This window comes from Atheta coriaria, unplaced genomic scaffold, assembly GCF_025399875.1.
Source record: "Atheta coriaria isolate IRGN ID8LTWV9N9 unplaced genomic scaffold, Caltech_Dcor_3.1 hic_scaffold_10_pilon, whole genome shotgun sequence".
Taxonomy (NCBI): Eukaryota; Metazoa; Arthropoda; class Insecta; order Coleoptera; family Staphylinidae; genus Dalotia; species Dalotia coriaria.
Window position 1 is genome coordinate 10088171 of NW_027045452.1, and position 17598 is coordinate 10105768.

At 36.8% G+C, this 17598-nt stretch overlaps 1 protein-coding gene and 1 long non-coding RNA gene across 2 annotated transcripts; one reads left to right on the forward strand and one right to left on the reverse strand.

Moving 5' to 3' along the window:
• Nucleotides 1–80: 80 nt before the first annotated feature.
• LOC135800427 (chaoptin) lies at nt 81–16554 on the reverse strand. The gene is made up of 5 exons (XM_065313663.1): nt 16390–16554; nt 3940–4582; nt 3603–3892; nt 3399–3545; nt 81–3329 (listed from the first exon to the last, which is right to left on the reverse strand). The coding sequence occupies exons 2-5, from the start codon at nt 4580–4582 to the stop codon at nt 375–377; spliced, it is 4035 nt and encodes a 1344-aa protein (XP_065169735.1). The 5' UTR covers nt 16390–16554; the 3' UTR covers nt 81–374.
• Nucleotides 5384–6514, forward strand: LOC135800442 (uncharacterized). The gene is made up of 2 exons (XR_010550153.1): nt 5384–5521; nt 5707–6514. It is a non-coding gene; the product is annotated as an uncharacterized lncRNA (long non-coding RNA).
• Nucleotides 16555–17598: the final 1044 nt, after the last annotated feature.

The following is a 17598-nucleotide window of genomic DNA, read 5'->3' on the forward strand; positions in this document are numbered from 1 at the left end:
AAACATGGTCGATTTGGTGTATATTTGGTTGCCTATATATACATCAATCACTACAAGTGTCCGACCAAAACACAAGCAAAAAAACTAAAAAATCTATATTTTTATATATTAAATCCAATCAACATAAATTTTATGTACATTTAAAACATCAATCTGCGTAAAAACACTCTGAAATCTAAAGAATTAAATAATTACTACGAAATATCGTTAATTCTAGAAGGAAACTAATAAAACATGCCTGTATGTACAAAATGTTACAGAAACACAATTCGTACACAAGTTAACATCAAATATGATAATATAAAATTATTTGTACTATTGTTTTCCGTATTGTATAAAATAATTCCCCCATAAATGTCCCTGATGCTTAAATATTACCGATAAATTTTCTCGTCCGACGGATAGGCTGCGATAAAGTAGGGCTGTGAATACGGCACTCGACCAATGGTAGAGTACGCTGTGCGTGACGTAGGCGGGCCTGACATGTTCATCTTATGCGGCAATGTAGCAGCATAGCCAGGTCCATACGGTGGTGGGACAGCGTACATTGGTGGTGCACCTTTAACACTGCAGGTGGCGCAACTGCTGCCTGGACCTAACACTGGTCCCATTGGTCCAACAGGTCCGCCATTTGCCAACGGCCCACCTCTATACTGATTCCCAGTCATTCTCAAACGAATTATACAAATAACAATGATTAAAATCGTGATAAACGCCACCACACCACCAACAATACCAATAATCAACGTATCATCATTATTTATTGTTGATTGACCAACAGGTGTCGCTGGTTTCGGTGTTTTAGTCTTCGTTTTCTCCGTCGCTGCGATAGACCAGATAATTTCAGGTTCGGTCGTCTTCGGAATCAATCGGGTGGTCTTCACCGGTGTATTCGTCGTTGTTGTAGTCGTTGTTATCTTTCGTGGATCACAAGTTAATTCATCATCGCCAATTTCCACGAGTAATTTATCAACGAGATGCTCAGGCGCGGAACAACGTATCGTCGTCATGTGTGTAGGCAACCAACGTCGCAGCGCACGAGCGCCACAGTCGCAAATGACAGGATTGGTTTCTAACCCCAAAACTTTCAAGTCACCGCGTCGATCATCCAGTGTCACTAACAGTTGTGGATTCAACGTTGACAGTTGACTTCCAGTGACGTCAAGGTTAACATGGCTGGATCTCGGCACAGGGAAGAATAACGCTGGAGGTAAGGCTGTCAATGACGTATTCATTAACCTAATCATAACCGAATGTCCTTTCAGGCCTGACAATGTTCCAGAACTCACGCTACGTAACCTAGAACCATGCAGACCTAATTCACGTAATCGCGGGTGTAAAATGCTTTGTAATTGATCACTACCAACCGCAGCGTCCTTAACCTCAATATTCACACGTTCCAATGACGGTAGATGTTGCAACAACCCAGGTACGTCGAGATAACCTAACTTTGGGAAGTTATACGCTTGTAAAACCGACAAATTCGGCGTGGATTTGAACGCGGTCTTCTCAATACGCGTGCAATCAACTAAATCATTCATCGAGAAATATCTTAATGATTTCAAACCGTCGAAATCATTAGATCCGACGGTTATAATCGGATTTCCGGAGATATTCAACGCTTGGAGGCTCTTCAACACGTTCCAGATGCTTGAAAACTTACTCAAATCACTTAATTGATTGTTGGAAACATCCAGAGACTCTAACAATGTGGTACGTTCAAAAATTTTATGATTTAATGATGAAATATTGTTGTAACTCAAATTCAACGCGTGTAGGAACGGTGTTTCCAGTTGCGCAACACTCTGTATACCCGTAGCGGCTAAATTTAATTCCCTGACTGTTTTAGGCTCGCCGAAGATACTCTCGATTGTTTCCGCACTCAGAGGATTAAAAGATAAATCAAGACGTTTGATATTCACCATTGTGCTGTCATCTGTCGGAATTGTCACGATCTCATTGTGTGACAGATCAACGGAATTCACAAAGAAGTATTGTCGTTGCAACGACTTCAACGGCGCATGCTCGAATCTATTCTCAGCGAGAATTATGTTTTCTAACATTTGTACACGCGCACGTTCGAATATCGTCTCTGGTAGGTCTGTCAATTGGTTACCTTTGAGGTTAAGTAGTTCGATACGTACTAAACCTTCGAATGTGCGCTCACCCAGGCGTTCCAGGTTGTTGTAACTCAAGTCAATCACTTGTAACTGCGTGGAATTATGAAATGACATCTCGTTTATGCTCTCGATGTGATTATAACCTAACAAAAGTGTGCGCAGGCGCGGCAACCGCGCAAAATCTAATTCTTCGATGGTTTTCAATGCGTTGTTGCTTAAATCCACATAATTTAAGTATTGTAGTGTAGCGATTAACTCAGCAGGGAAAAAATTGAATTTATTATGCGATGCGATGATTTTTTTCAACCTTGGGTGGATCCTGAACGATGAAGGGAATAAATAAGAGAGTTGATTGTGTGAAATGTCGAGAATCTCCAGCGATGTGCCGGTATTAAAGAATTCTCCCTTGAAAGATGTCAATTCATTGCCACTCAGATACAATTCTTTGATGTTCATCACGTTTACGAACGCCCCCTGGCGGATATTGTTGATATTATTACGTGATAGATCCACGATTGTGAGATTTTTGAGGTTAAAGAACGCGCCATCTTGTATTTCGCTCAATTCGTTGTCGTTGAGGTAAATTTGACTCAAAAACAAGTTTTTCGCGAATAAATCACTGGTTAGCGTCTTTAAATTGATGTGGGAAAGATCTACAACGCGTAAATTGTCTAATTTATGCATTAGCACCTGTGGAATGTTGCCTAGATGTGAATTACGCGATAAATTCAAGTGTACCAGTGATGGTAAAGCAGAAAACGCGTTTCTTGCGAGTTCGCTGAGATGATTATCGCTTAAATCTAATTTTTGTAGCTTTGACATTGACAGAGGACTTCCAGCGAGTGTGTTGATACGATTTTGTGAGACTGATAGAGTTAACAGGGTGTTTTCCAAGCCGGAGAACGCGTCTGTATTGAGGGTTGCCAGCAGGTTACGTGTCAAGTCTAAATGTTGCAGTTGTTGGAAGTATTCGAAGGTCGCAGCGGGCAATTCACGAACTACATTCTTGGATAACACTAAAGTAGTCACCTGCTTGGCGATCGAGCGTAAAATGTCACCAGATAGCGCTGCGACACGATTGTAATCCAATTGGAGGTTAGTTAACCTCGGAAGGCGACCCAGAGCTGATGCTGGGATGAGCAGGATGTTATTATCCTTGAGGTTTAGATATTCAAGGTTATCTAGGCCTTCAAAAGCGTCATCTTCAATCTAAATCACAAAACACAACAAAAATTACAGGTTTCTACTTTAATTTTAAGGTTAGTTGTAAAATATTACCGTTCGTAGTGAATTGACACTTATATCAAGTCTTCTGAGTTGTTTTAGGCCTAGAAATGTTCCCGGGACGATGTTTGCGATGTTATTCCGGCTGAGATCCAAGTGGTAGAGGGATATCAACGAGATAAGGTCGTTATTATCTAAATTCTAAGGTTATATTCATTAAAAAACATGATTTTAAGTTTTTTTGGTTTTTTAGGTTACCTGTATGAGGTTAGATGACAGATTTAAGTATCGTAGGTTATGAAAGGCTTTCAATGCGACCGTGGGGAACTCCTGGATGAAGTTTTCGCTTAAATCCAGCTGTTGCAGTTGCTCCGCACCATCAAACACATCACTATTGAATTTTGTAAGTCGATTATGGCCGAGTTTAAGTGATTTCAAGCGATCTAGGCGGTCAAAAGCGCCACCTTCAATGTGTGCGACAAGGTTACGACTTAAATCGATGATGTCAAGACTTTTTTGAGCTTGGAACGCGCCGGATTTGATGGTACCTTCAAAAACACCATAAAAACCATTTTTTAGTTGATTTTTTACTTACTTATGCGATTTTCACGTATGCTAAGTATCCGCAACGTTTTGGGTCCATTCAGGGATGCTCCAGGGACAGCTGTCAAGCTATTTCTATCCAAGAACAACTCCTGGAGGTTCTCACACCCCTCTAGGATACCTTCCTCTATACTCTTAATAGAATTCCCACTTAAATCCAGCAATTGCAAGTGTTTCAAACCATGAAATTCACTGCTGGAGAAAATCGGGTTCAAAGTATCCCCGAGGAGGTTATCAGATAACCTCAACTCCAGAAGTTTATCCTGGAGGCCATTCAGGAGTCTGTCTGTGAGTCTGCGCAGTGAATTCCCGGAAAAGTCCAAAGATCTTAATGGTAAACCTGATTGTGCGAAAGCTTGCGTTGGCAGCGCTTGATAACCAGCGTTTCTTTGACGGAAGGTGACAATTGGGGCACCGTAGGGGAGATTGGGGAAATCTCCGGGGAATACCACGCGGTCACAGTCGACGCTGATGGCTGAGTTGCCGTCTAATACGGATTCGACGGGGCCGATGGCGCAGAGACATGGCAGGCGTAATTCACGTGAGATTTCCGTGCATGGACGGTAGAAATTCGATGCGGAGAATGATGAGGTTATGATTAGGAGGAAACTGAAGGTAATCCGCAGGAAAAACATCTGAAAATCAATAATTTGAGGTTAAATAAGGTATAAAATGAATATACAGGGTGTTGTTTGGTGTTTTTACCAAAAAAACATTTGAAAATTCATAATTTGAGGTTATAGCATGAATATACAGAGTGTTGTGTTGATTTTTGACCCAAAAAAGTAACAAAAATATCAAAAATCATTTAAAAAGATGTAAAAATTTGATTCGGAGAAAGATGAGGAGAAACTTGAAGATAATTCGCAGCAAAAACATCTAAAAATCAATAATTTGAGGTTATAATGAGGTTATATCAATATACAGAGTGTTGTATGGTGTTTTTATTTAAAAAACTAACAAAAATAGTTTTTTATCGTAGAAATCTTTGTTTTGTTATTATTTGACAAAAGAAACGTTAAATATTTATGAAAAAGTGTCTAGACTTTGCAAAAATCATGCAAAAACATGAAAAATACATATTTTAATGACTAAAACTCCAAATTTAAAATTTTTGATGGTTTCTCATGAGAAATAATTATAATCTCACACGTTTTTAATGTTTAATGCAATACCACGCACGATCTGAGCGTTTTTGTTTACGAAATTCAACAGAATCGCATCAGGTGAGGTCTCATCATGCAGATATTTACCTTGACATTTATTTTGACTCATTATTTAAGTGTTAAACAAATTTTCTCAACGTACCAGTGAATATTTAAGCTTTTTTCACTGGTTTTTGTTAAGATTAGCGCTAAATCGATACAAATTCATTTTCATTTCGTAGATTGCACCATTTTTATGTTTATTACTCATCATTATCTCATCCATTGTTCGTTTAAGCGGCTTTTGTGCGCCTCGAATGCAACAAATCACGATTTATTGTAACATTTGCGAATAATAATGCAACTAGTGCAAAGGGAGCGTTCGGAAAAGGTCAAAATTCTTGAGAATCTCACTGATCTTCATCGGAGGTAGTAATAAATTTAAATATTACTCAACATATAATAAACCACACCTTAAATTTAGGTTATGTTGGTTTTAACATTAAAAAATCAATTATTTTTGATTTAATTTAGTTTATTAATAGATTATCATGTGTTGATTGAATGTGATTGATGTATTGATTGTTTAATAATGTGTTTGTCTTGTTTTGTAGTAAAATTTCAATATCCGCAGACAAGTGGTAATACACGGATGACGCCAATGGCCATCAAGAAGCCGACCAAGTTGCCTATCACGCCATTGCGCGCAAATTCTCTCATCACGTCTGAATCAACTTCTTGACGCAGCATTCTCGCTGCTTCCTTTGCCAATCTAACACGATTCATCATGGAATTGATATTTTTCACTGCTCTACGTCAAAGTCTCAACAAATAGCAACGTCAAACATAAAAACAAATTGAATTTATGTTTACACATCCGTTCTGGTTTGATATTTTGATACTTTTAATATTTCCGGTGTGCGAAACAAAATTTCTCATGTTTTTTTTTTAATTTCAAATTGTCAATCAATCAAATTGTTGGTGTGAAACAGTTTCGGACGAAATTTTACACAAATTGTAGTAATTTTGATTTCAAACATGCATAGAACAAGCAGTCGCGAAACAAACAACTCGAGATCATCATCGAGGAAAAGCGGAAGTCGACACAGCAGTATCTACGCGTCATACTACGGCGAAGATGAAGAAAAAGCGGCTGCGAGACGCGCAGTCATCGGCAATCTCACCGGCTTCGCAATCATTTGTACAATCATTCGCATTCTGCCGTGTCTCACTGCGTTCTATTAGAATAGAATCCAACTGACATTCGTGATCTGTCAAGGACAAACGGTTGAAGCACTTATTAATTAACACAATGGCGGTATTATTACAAGCACGGTGTGAAAATATCATGCGATAAAGATCACGATGAGAAAGAAATGTGAAAACACGTTGAGTAAATAATAAAAAAAACGTGCAAATATTGTGTGTGGATGTGAACAATGTTGTGAGTAGGTGCTTAACCTCACTTAGGCACACATAACCTAGATTGTAATGTAATGAAATATTTCGTATATAGGTTATTAGTTATTATGTATTGGCTGAGTTCAGTTGAGTTTACACTCGACGCACTTATACTTGAGTATAAGTTGCGTTGAGTTGGTTTCTTCGGTCAGTTCGCGTCCGCATCCTCCGCATCTCATTCATTTCATCGCCGGCGGGCAGCCGCACCGCTATTTTATAACATTAACCGTTTTTCAACTTGTTTGACTTCAAGCTGTATGCGTATCGTGTTGAATTACATTTTGTTTTATTTATATATTGCTATATAGTTACATACATCATACAGAAGTGTATGATTGGTTGCCTATATTAATATGTCATTTGTAGTACGCGCAATTGTCTTGATTTACATCTTGGCTTTGCTCGCGAATATCTAAAATAATGATGTTGCTTCCGTACGCGTCTGTAGTCACAGAAGAAGTAACAATGAAGTAGAATGGCGGGAAGTTTAAAATGGCTGAAAGTATAGTCTATGGAAGTATAGTGTACAGTCTCCATAGTGTAGTCAATTGGATTTGATGTTGACGTAGCTGTCGGTAATACAGTGTGATAATACAGTGTGATGGTACTATAGTACTTAGATTTGAGCTTCATTGCTGGAATGCTAGATGGCGTTAAAGTAGTCAAATAGCCAGATGCAGAGGTATTATTGGCTAAACAATTTCTTTATTTTATTTAAAAAATAATATTTTTTTTATTAAATAAAAAGTAGCCTATAACCATTCGGGGACCACTAAGAATATGTGTACAAATTTTCATGATGATCGGTTAAGTAGTTTTTGCGTCAAAGTGTAACAAACATCAGGACTTTCGCATTTATAATATTAGTAGGGATTGTGAGTTTTAAGTGAAAAATACGAAATTTGTTTGATTTTTCATCATTTTTGTTAATATTTTGGGTTGCATACGCATAAAACCTTACTTTTTACGTGTTTTTGTATAAAATTTGTTGTTTTTGTTAATTTGAGGCATGAAAAACCTTTAAAATAAAAATAAAAACATATTTTGTGTGTTTTTAGGTAAAAAAAATAGAAAATTTCTTAATTTTTTCTTAGTTTTGTTAATATTTTGGATTGCCTAAGCATAAAACGTGTTTTTATATAAAATTTACTAATTTTGTTCATCTTATTCATAAAAAACCCTTGAAATATTAATAAAAACACATTTTGTCAATGTTTAAGTAAACAAAAACAAAATTTGATTTTTCTCATTTTCATCAATATTTTTCATTGTACAAGCAAAAAACCTTATACATATTATTGATGTATGAGTGGTTGCATATATTATCTCCCGATTGACCTAAAAATTAACATGCATAAGGACACTGTGCACTACCAATTCTTATTACCAACAATCAGTGCGTGCACATAAATAGGTCCGATCGTATTACACGGCTGCATTCAATGCATTTCGGCAGCGCAGCCAACGACGTCGTAAACCTAACCTACATTTCCCGCCTACCGCAAAGGCGGCACAATAGAAAACAAGTCGTACCCGTAGCAAAATGTGCCCTGCTGCTGCTTTCTTGCCGACAGGCCGCACACGAAAACGCTATATTTATCCGCACGCGATTTTCACCTGCGAATGAAAGCTGGAGGCAACCAGTAATACAATACGCGTGGTAAAATCTAATGGCAAAGAATGTCAACGCGCACAATGGGTGGCCGTTACGCTAATTACTGTCTAGTTGTTAATAAATTGTGTTTAAGTACTCATAATCGTCAATTAATGGAAGAAAAAACAGAAAAAAACAGAAAAATTGTGTCAGTAGGACTTTTACTTTGGTTTTTTTCATTAATTTGATGGATTTTTGATATTTTTGTCAGTATTTTTGATTGTACAAGCACAACACTATTGAATTTTATTGTTTTTACATAAAAATTTAACGTTTTGTTTATTTTAGGCTATAAAAACCTTTAAAACACAAATAAAAATAAATTTTCACTTAATTTTGTTTGTATTTTGGGTTGCCTATGCATAAAACTTCTTACTTTAATTGTTTTTACATAAAATAATTAAAATATTCAGTTTTTAATTACAGAAACCTGTAAATATCACTAAAAAGCAATTTTCTTTGTAATTCTCTGAATTTTCTTATTTCTGTCAATATTTTTGCTTGTACAATCATAAAAATCCAAATAATTGTGTCAGTGGAACTTTTACTTTGTTTTTTTTCATTAATTTTATGGATTTTTGATTGTACAAGCACAAAACTGTTGATTTTTAATGTTTACATAAAATTCAAAGTTTTGTTTATTTTAGGTTATTATAACCTTGAAAAACTTACTATTGTGTGTATTTTGGGTTGCCTATGCATAAAACTTCTTACTTTACTTGTTTTTACATAAAATAATTAAAATATTCAGTTTTACACTACAGAAACCTGTAAAATATCACTAAAAATCAATTTTCTTAGTAATTCTCTAATTTTTCGTATTTCTGTCAATATTTTTGCTTGTACAATCATAAAAATCCAAATAATTGTGTCAGTGGAACTTTTACTTTGTTTTTTCTATCAATTTACTACTTTATTTCATTTAGAATCTTCTTAAGAAGTAGTAAATTTAATTTCTATACATTTTACTTTCGTCATTTTATAATTAGCAATAAAATCGTGATGAAACTTTCATGCGCGATTTATTTTCGAGCATTTCTAAACTAATTTGATTCGTGATTCAGTCATTTGATGTCCAAATCTTTTTACTTTAAGGTTATTCATCCCAAAATACACGATTTACATTTATTACGCATGCGTGGTGTCGCATCGAATGCGAAAGAATGTGGAATGTGGCAGGCAAAGAACCGCATTCCACAGTTGACACAACTTTTATGTTTTTTCTTCTTTTCCTTTCGATTATTTCATAAAAAACAAAACATTTCGTTTCAATATTGTGAATATGCATTGTTCGTGTTGTGTATTCGTGTTATTACTATTATTAACTTTGAAGCGTCTTCATTCTCTTCACTTTTACACATCGGATCAATTATGATGAAGCAATGGCCGCACCAAAGCCAAGCCTAACGCAAGCAAATGTTAAGTGTCTACAAAGAGAAGCAAAACAAGTTAAACAAAGCTTTAAATACATGATATATCACGTTTTAGGTTATTTTTCACCTTCACAACGCGTTTAAAAACATTCACAGTCCCCGACCCTGTGTCTATCGATGACATTTTATATAGGCAACCTACTATACACTTCTGTACATTATATCTCTACTAATATTATAAATGCGAAAGTTCTGATGTTTGTTACACTTTGACGCAAAAACTACTTAACCGATCATTATGAAAATTTGTACACATATTCTTAGTGGTCCCTGAATGGTTTTAGGCTACTTTTTTTTAAAAAAAAAATTATTTTTTAAATAAAATAAAGACATTGTTTAGCCAATAATTCCTCTGCATCTGGCTATTTGACTACTTTAACGCCATCTAGCATTCCAGCAATGAAGCTCAAACCTAAGTACTATAGTACCATCACACTGTATTATCACACTGTATTACCGACAGCTACGTCAACATCAAATCCAATTGACTACACTATGGAGACTGTACACTATACTTCCATAGACTATACTGATGCGTAGGTTAGCTGTCAACGGTGTTCTGAGAGGTTGGGCTTGCTAGTAACGTGTCGGTGCGTTGTGAGGTTGGAAGCACGAATGCCGCTGAGAGCTGCCACATGTCATCAGGATAGCTCCCAGAGATCCTAGCACCCTAGGATCTCTAGTTAAGCATCCTTAGCGCGGTCAAGTCGGCGGTGCTCGTAGCCCCAATCGCCGCTAGAGGGCGCCGGAGCCAAAGGTGGCTTCATTCCCCTCTCGAAGCGAGGTCCGTTCGCAGAACCTCTCCAACTGATATTGCATGGGTCCTAGGGACCGAAGAACTACGTAGGGGCCACTACTCGTAGCCGAGAACTTATGGCGCGTGGGATGGTGCCAGGGAACACGTCGCTTCACAAACATGTACAGCCGGAAGAGGTCGAGCGGGTTCTTCGAGGCCGTCGGACACGTTGTGATCGGCGTGCGGCGCACCTCCATAAAGGCGAGCAGCTTGTCTAGTCTTCTTCGGCGAACCGTGTTGTCGTCCATTTCATAGAACTTGCCGAGACTATCCGTTTTCTTCGAACGGTAGGTTTCCTGATGCGGCCGATGAGTATTAATTACTGGACTTGCAGGGGTGCGTGGCCAGCTGGGACTGCAGATCTCGTGTACTTCGTGCATCGAGTTCATGCTCGCAACACCTGGAGAAGACACGGTACTCTGAGGCGTTGTGGGATGGTTGTATTGGCCCATGTCGTTCTTGCGGGACTTGGGCGTCGTGCACTGCGGATCCTCGCCGGACGTCGCAGAAGCACTGGGGAGGGTCGACTGCTGTGAGCCCTCGGCAATCGGCGTGCCAACGGGGCCAGTGGTGACGACATTGAGGGTGGAGACGTGGACCCCTTAGCGGGGCCCGTGGTGTCCTGGACGCGGACGGCTTCGGCATCTGGCTGGGAGTGCCGGAAGGATCTGCGGGCGACGGGTGCGGTACCCGGCTCGAGGCGGATGCGGTGAGCCACATCGGGGATGCGGCCGACGTCGACGTCGTGGGTTTGTTGTAGTCGGCCAGGGGTCCGACGGTGGACCGTGAGCTGGCGAGATTGGCCAGGGGTCCGTCGGTGGACCGTGAGCTGGCGAGAGTGGCCAGGGGTCCGTCGATGGACCGTGAGCTGGCGAAAGTCGACATCGACAGGGTGGCTGTCGTTATCCATCATCTCATGTGGCGGCGGGCCAGCGGTGAGCGGATGATGCGGGTTGGGCGTAGAGGTAGGCGGTGGCATCGGCCCATCGTCATGCGGATGGTTACTTTGTGAAAGGGGGCTGGTCGCCGGCGGCATGTTAGGCGGGCCCATACTGGGCGGCGGACCCATGCCGCTGAGGTGGTGGCCGACCGGTGGTGGGTCCATGTGATAATTGGTCGGCGGGCCAGGGCTGAGCGGCATCGACGACGGCGGCGTGCCGCCGAAGCCCATCTTGTTGTTGTAACACGACTCGCGTGATTCTGCGAGCTCTAGGACGCGGCGTTGAGCCTGCACCAGCGGGACGGGCACTGGACGGCCAAACCGCGCGATTAACTGGTGTCGGACCTCCGCCCATGTGATGGAGCCCATTCGTGGAGCTACGTCTATTGCGTACCAGTACAGCGCGTCGTGCACGAGGTAGCTCATGAGCATGACCACCTTCTCTTTATCTGTTTGGCTGTGGCTAACCACTTCAAAGAGATTCAGCCACAACTCGGCTTGAATGACGGTCTTGTGTCCCGAGTATTTCTGGAGATCGGGAGCGGCCATCTTGGGACACGTGCTTCCCGAGTCTTGGATTAATTTGGTATCTTCATAGATCTTGGGTATCCTACCGACTGCGCCAAATTGATGCGTAGGTTAGCTGTCAACGGTGTTCTGAGAGGTTGGGCTTGCTAGTAACGTGTCGGTGCGTTGTGAGGTTGGAAGCACGAATGCCGCTGAGAGCTGCCACATGTCATCAGGATAGCTCCTAGAGATCCTAGCACCCTAGGATCTCTAGTTAAGCATCCTTAGCGCGGTCAAGTCGGCGGTGCTCGTAGCCCAATCGCCGCTAGAGGGCGCCGGAGCCAAAGGTGGCTTCAATACTTTCAGCCATTTTAAACTTCCCGCCATTCTACTTCATTGTTACTTCTTCTGTGACTACAGACGCGTACGGAAGCAACTTCATTATTTTAGATATTCGCGAGCGAAGCCGCGGGTTAAAGCTAGTTTGATATAAAAACACAAAAAAGTGAGGTTATATGCTTAGACAACCCAAAATACTAACAAAACTAAGAAAAAACAAAGAAATCTTGTATTTTTTTACTTAAAAATTCACAAAATGTGTTTTTATTAGTATTTTAAAAGATTTTCATGTCTCAAATGAACAAAAACAACAAATTTAACTCAAAAATACGAAAAATGTTTAGTGTATTGCTTAGGCAACCCAAAATACACTCCAAAACAAATAAAATCGCAGAAATTCGCCGCATTTTCTGCATTCTATTCTCTCAAAGGAAGTAAAATGTAAATAGTGATTGTTTTTACGCCAAAAACCAAACAAAAAAGCAAAGAAGAAAGGACGGAAGTGTCGTAATGCACGGGAAATGTTCAATTCGAAATGAAAATAAGAAAACGTCTTGAATCAAACAAATCAAAGATATTCTTGAGCAATAAATGTACTGTTGAACATTTATTACCGTTTCTCCATTTATGCATCGCAATAATTATGATAATCGCAACAGTAACGATTTATTTTTTGCACTCTCTTGACTAATTCAAAACCAACACACGTCTTAATTCCACCACACGTCTTGAATTATGATTCAAATCACGGACCGTTAGCATAACACTAGTTTGAACCAATTCCACACTGAATTCGATGCTTATTACTTATTACTTATAATATGTGGTGAGGCGGGTTGTCCCGGGACGTCCTTGAACTTGAATTCAAGTTCCTCACCAGCCCCGATGGACCACGATGCACGTAATAACGGCGCGCAGCGCGTAAAAAAGATCAAGAAGCTGGTTTTCTTCTCGTTCGCATCACGTACGCGTACGCGTACATGTAGAGATGAGGCGGATTCGGATAACTGTTCTTTGAATCATGCCGGCCATTCCAGCCATACCAGAAGTGTAATATTTAACATTTACTGCTTACTTAACCTAACATAACCTTACAAAATGATAAAATATTAAATTTGAATGTTTTAGGTCTAAAAATGGTGGATTTTATGTTTATTTGGTTGAATTTGGATGAAAAATTGAATATTTTGAGTGAAAATACGTAAAAATGATTGTTTTATGATTGTACAAGCAAAAATACTAAGAAAAATAAGTAAATTTGGTATTTATTCACTTAAAACCCAAGAAAATGTATGTTTATTACTGTTTTAATTGTTTTTAAAGTCTGACATTAATATAACAATTAAATTTTATGTGAAAACAAGTAAAGTGAATGATTTATGCCTATGCAACCCTAAATACTACCAAAAATGATGAAAAATCAAACAAATTTTATATTTTTTCACTTAAAAACCCAAAAAATGCATTTTTATTAATATTTTAAAGCTTTTTCATGTCTCAAATGAAGAAAACTAGCAAATTTTATACAAAAACACGAAAAATGCAAGGTTTTATGCTTATAAAACCCAAAATACTAACAAAATTGATGAAAAATCAAACAAATTTTGTATTTTTTCACATAAACACAAACAAAACATATTTTTATTAATATTTTAAAGCTTTTTCATGTCTAAAACGAACAAAACAAGCAAATTTTATACAAAAACACGAAAAATGCAAGGTTTTAGGCTTATAAAACTCAAAATACTAACAAAATTGATGAAAAATCAAACAAATTTTATATTTTTTCACTTAAAATCCCACAAAATGCATTTTTATTAATATTTTAAAGCTTTTTCATGCCTCAAATCAACAAAACAATCAAATTTTATACAAAAACACGAAAAATGCAAGGTTTTATGCTTATACAACCCAAAATACTAACAAAAATAATCAAAAATCAATAAAATTTTATATCTAACTCCTAAAACACTAAAAATATTCAATTTTTATTTGTTTTTACGTGTTTTACTATTAACTTTACTCAGTTTTACCCGGAAGAACAAGCTGCACATCTTATACAACGTGTACATGTGGTTGCATAACTAACGCAATATGCAATATATGCAAATAAAAGCATAAATTGCCATCGTAGCTATTAACAACGCAGCGGAAACCATTTGAAAAAGTGTTTATCTGATGAGTCTTCCACCTTGATGTTATTTATACACGTCTTGCGTCTTTAACAAAAAGGTTAAATGTCAATACACACATTGAATCGTCTGTGAATGCTTCTAAACGAAGATTAACTCAACTAAAACGTCTTTCAGAGAGAAGAGAAGAGAAGAATCTGCTTTCTCCACACTCCCAACGCATTTCTTCTTTCAACACAACAACAACAACAACAACACCAACAAAGGCATCGTTTATTAACTGAATTATCGCAGCAATTTATGGTGTGAGAGGTGCGTGGTGACGCCAATGATAGTAAAATGACCTTGGAAGAATTGTCACCGAAAAAATGAAATGTTACCGCACTGGAATCAAGTTAAACAACTTTTTAAACACGAAATCACCGAGAATACAACGGTATTAGGCTTGTACATACGCAGAATTCGTGTTATTAGTGTTATTAGTGTCATTAGACATGGCGCGGCGGCCATCTTTGAATGAAGAACAACTTTTTGCTCCAGTTGCAAGTGTCTGATCGAACGTACAATCGAACGATTGCGAGAAAAGTGTTGCATTGGTATTTTAAATACGGTCACGCACATTCTTTAGCTTGAACAATTTCTAATTGGTAAATTTACCATTTACCGATTGAAGTAATTTCATAACTGGCTGAGTAAAGTGTGGAGAAGGAAAAGAGCAAGTTGGGTTTACCGTTGCGTGTCTTTAGCTTGCATCTTCGAATTAAAAACGGTTTAATTAAGTATTGAGCGTAAATTTATAGAAAAACGTTTGATTTTTGGTATTTTGGACAGTAATTTTGATTGTACAAGCAAAAAACTTTGAAATTTGCTTGTTTTTAATTAAAAATTTAAAGATTTTATTGTTTTTGACTTTGAAAGGTCTTAAAATATGAATAAAATTATGATTTTTTAGTTTATAAGTGAATAAATATAAGATTTCTTCGATTTTTACTTATTTTTGTTAGTATTTTGGGTTGCCTATGCATAAAACGTCTTACTTTGCTTGTTTTTTCATAAAATAATTCAATTTTTCAACTTTTAACTACAGAAACATTAAAAATATCAATAAACATAAGTTTTCTTAGTAATTCTTGCGGATTTTTCTTATTTTTGTATGTATTTTGGGTTGCATAAGCATAAAACCTCACATTTTACTGGTTTTTACATAAAATTTACAATTTCAAGCAATTTTAGACCTTAAAAGACGTAAATATGTAAATAAAAACATATTGTTGATTGTCGAGTGAGTATTTTTGATTGTACAAGCATAAAATCTCTCACTTTGCTTGTTTTTACATCAAATAATTCAATTTTTCAATTTTTATTTACAGAAATCTGTAAATCATCAATGAAAACAAGTTTTCTTTGGTAATTCTCTGATTTTTCATATTTCTGTTAGTAATTTTGATTGTACAAGCATAAAACCTTTCATTTTACTTGTTTTTACTTCAAATTATAAAGCTTTTTACTTGAAAACCTTAAAAAACCCTTTAAATATTAACAATAATACATTTATCAACTAATAGTCAATGATTTTTATAATTTCCTGTGATACTTTTGCTTGTACAATCAAAAAACATCAAAATAATTTCATAACTGACCAAGTAAACCGAAATCAAAGTAAAACAGCGCGTCGAATGTACCGTTGCGTGTCTCAAGCTCGCATCTTCTAATTAAACGGAATTAAAACGCTCTAATTAAAACATTAAGCATAAATTAAGGCCGAAAATGTGAGATTTAAAGAGGCTACACTTAAAAATTCAATAAACTCTCCTATTTACACGGATTATGCATGCCGGAAGTTCTAAAACGTCTTAAACTGAATATTTTCGATAAAATACCGGTAAATTTACGACGAATCAATCATTTAACTGTTTACCTTTCGGTTGTTATCGGTTTCCAAGAGAAATTCGTGCAACTAACCTGTTTAAACACACAAAAACGAATTAATTTATGACGAATTTGATTTGTTTATTAATAAATTTGTTATTTTTACCTTTTTGCGTGTTTTTCGTGCTTTATCCACTGTGATAAATCCAAGTGTTACGCAACTATTGATTAAAATGTCCGCATGTTTTGTTTAAACTTGTTTTTTACGCGTTATAGCGGTGAACAACGGCGGAGAGGAGGAAACGCGACCGTCTTTCGCGCTAAGACTGTTCGAACTGACGCGGTGCGCAGAACGAAGAAGTCAAGAGGCCAGCAGGACTGCACACACCTTGCCCCCACGCAGAATCATCGCTACAGGTGTTGTAGTTTTATCTCAGGTGGAAAAAATTGGAGGTTTTATGTTTGTTTACAATAAATGAATAAAAATTGAAGATTTTAAGTAAAATTCATGTTTATTGCTTCTACAAGCTGAAATTTTATATTTTTTACTTGAAAATGAAGAATATTGATTTATTTATACGTTTTTAGTGTTTTTTAATTAATTAAAAGTATTAATTTTAGGTAAAAATTAATAAAAGTAAAGGTTTTATGCTTATACAACCCAAAATACTCCTAAAAATAAAGAAAAAATCAATAGATTGTCTATATATTAACTTAAAAATTAATGTTTTATTGACATTTTAACGGTTTTTAAAGTCCCAAACAAACAAATTTTAACAATTTTACGTAAAAACAAAGATTTTTTGCTTATGCAACCCTAAATACTAACAAAAATGATGAAATATCAAACAAATTTGATATTTTTTCACTTAAAAACCCACAAAATGCATTTTTATTAATATTTTAAAGCTTTTTCATGTCTCAAATGATGAAAACTAGCAAATTTTATACAAAAACACGAAAAATGCAAGGTTTTATGCTTATAAAACTCAAAATACTAACAAAATTGATGAAAAATCAAACAAATCATGTATTTATTCACTTAAAAACTAAAAATATTGTTTATTTACTCAAAAAACAAACAAAACATCCTTTTATTATCATTTCCAGTTTTTTTTACGCTTTAAAATAAACAAATCATTAAATTTTTATAGAAAAACAAACAAAGTGAAAGGTTTTATGCTTGTACAAGCAAAAATAATGACCGAAACTAAGAAAAACCCAAAACACATCACCCAATCAATTCAATTTCGTTAAATAATTGTCTTGTTAGAATGATGATCATGTTGCAAAAGAGTGAAAACGATCGAAAGTGTTAGAAACTATTGCGGTATAATAAAATGAAGATATTTCTACGTCTCTCTGACGATATATT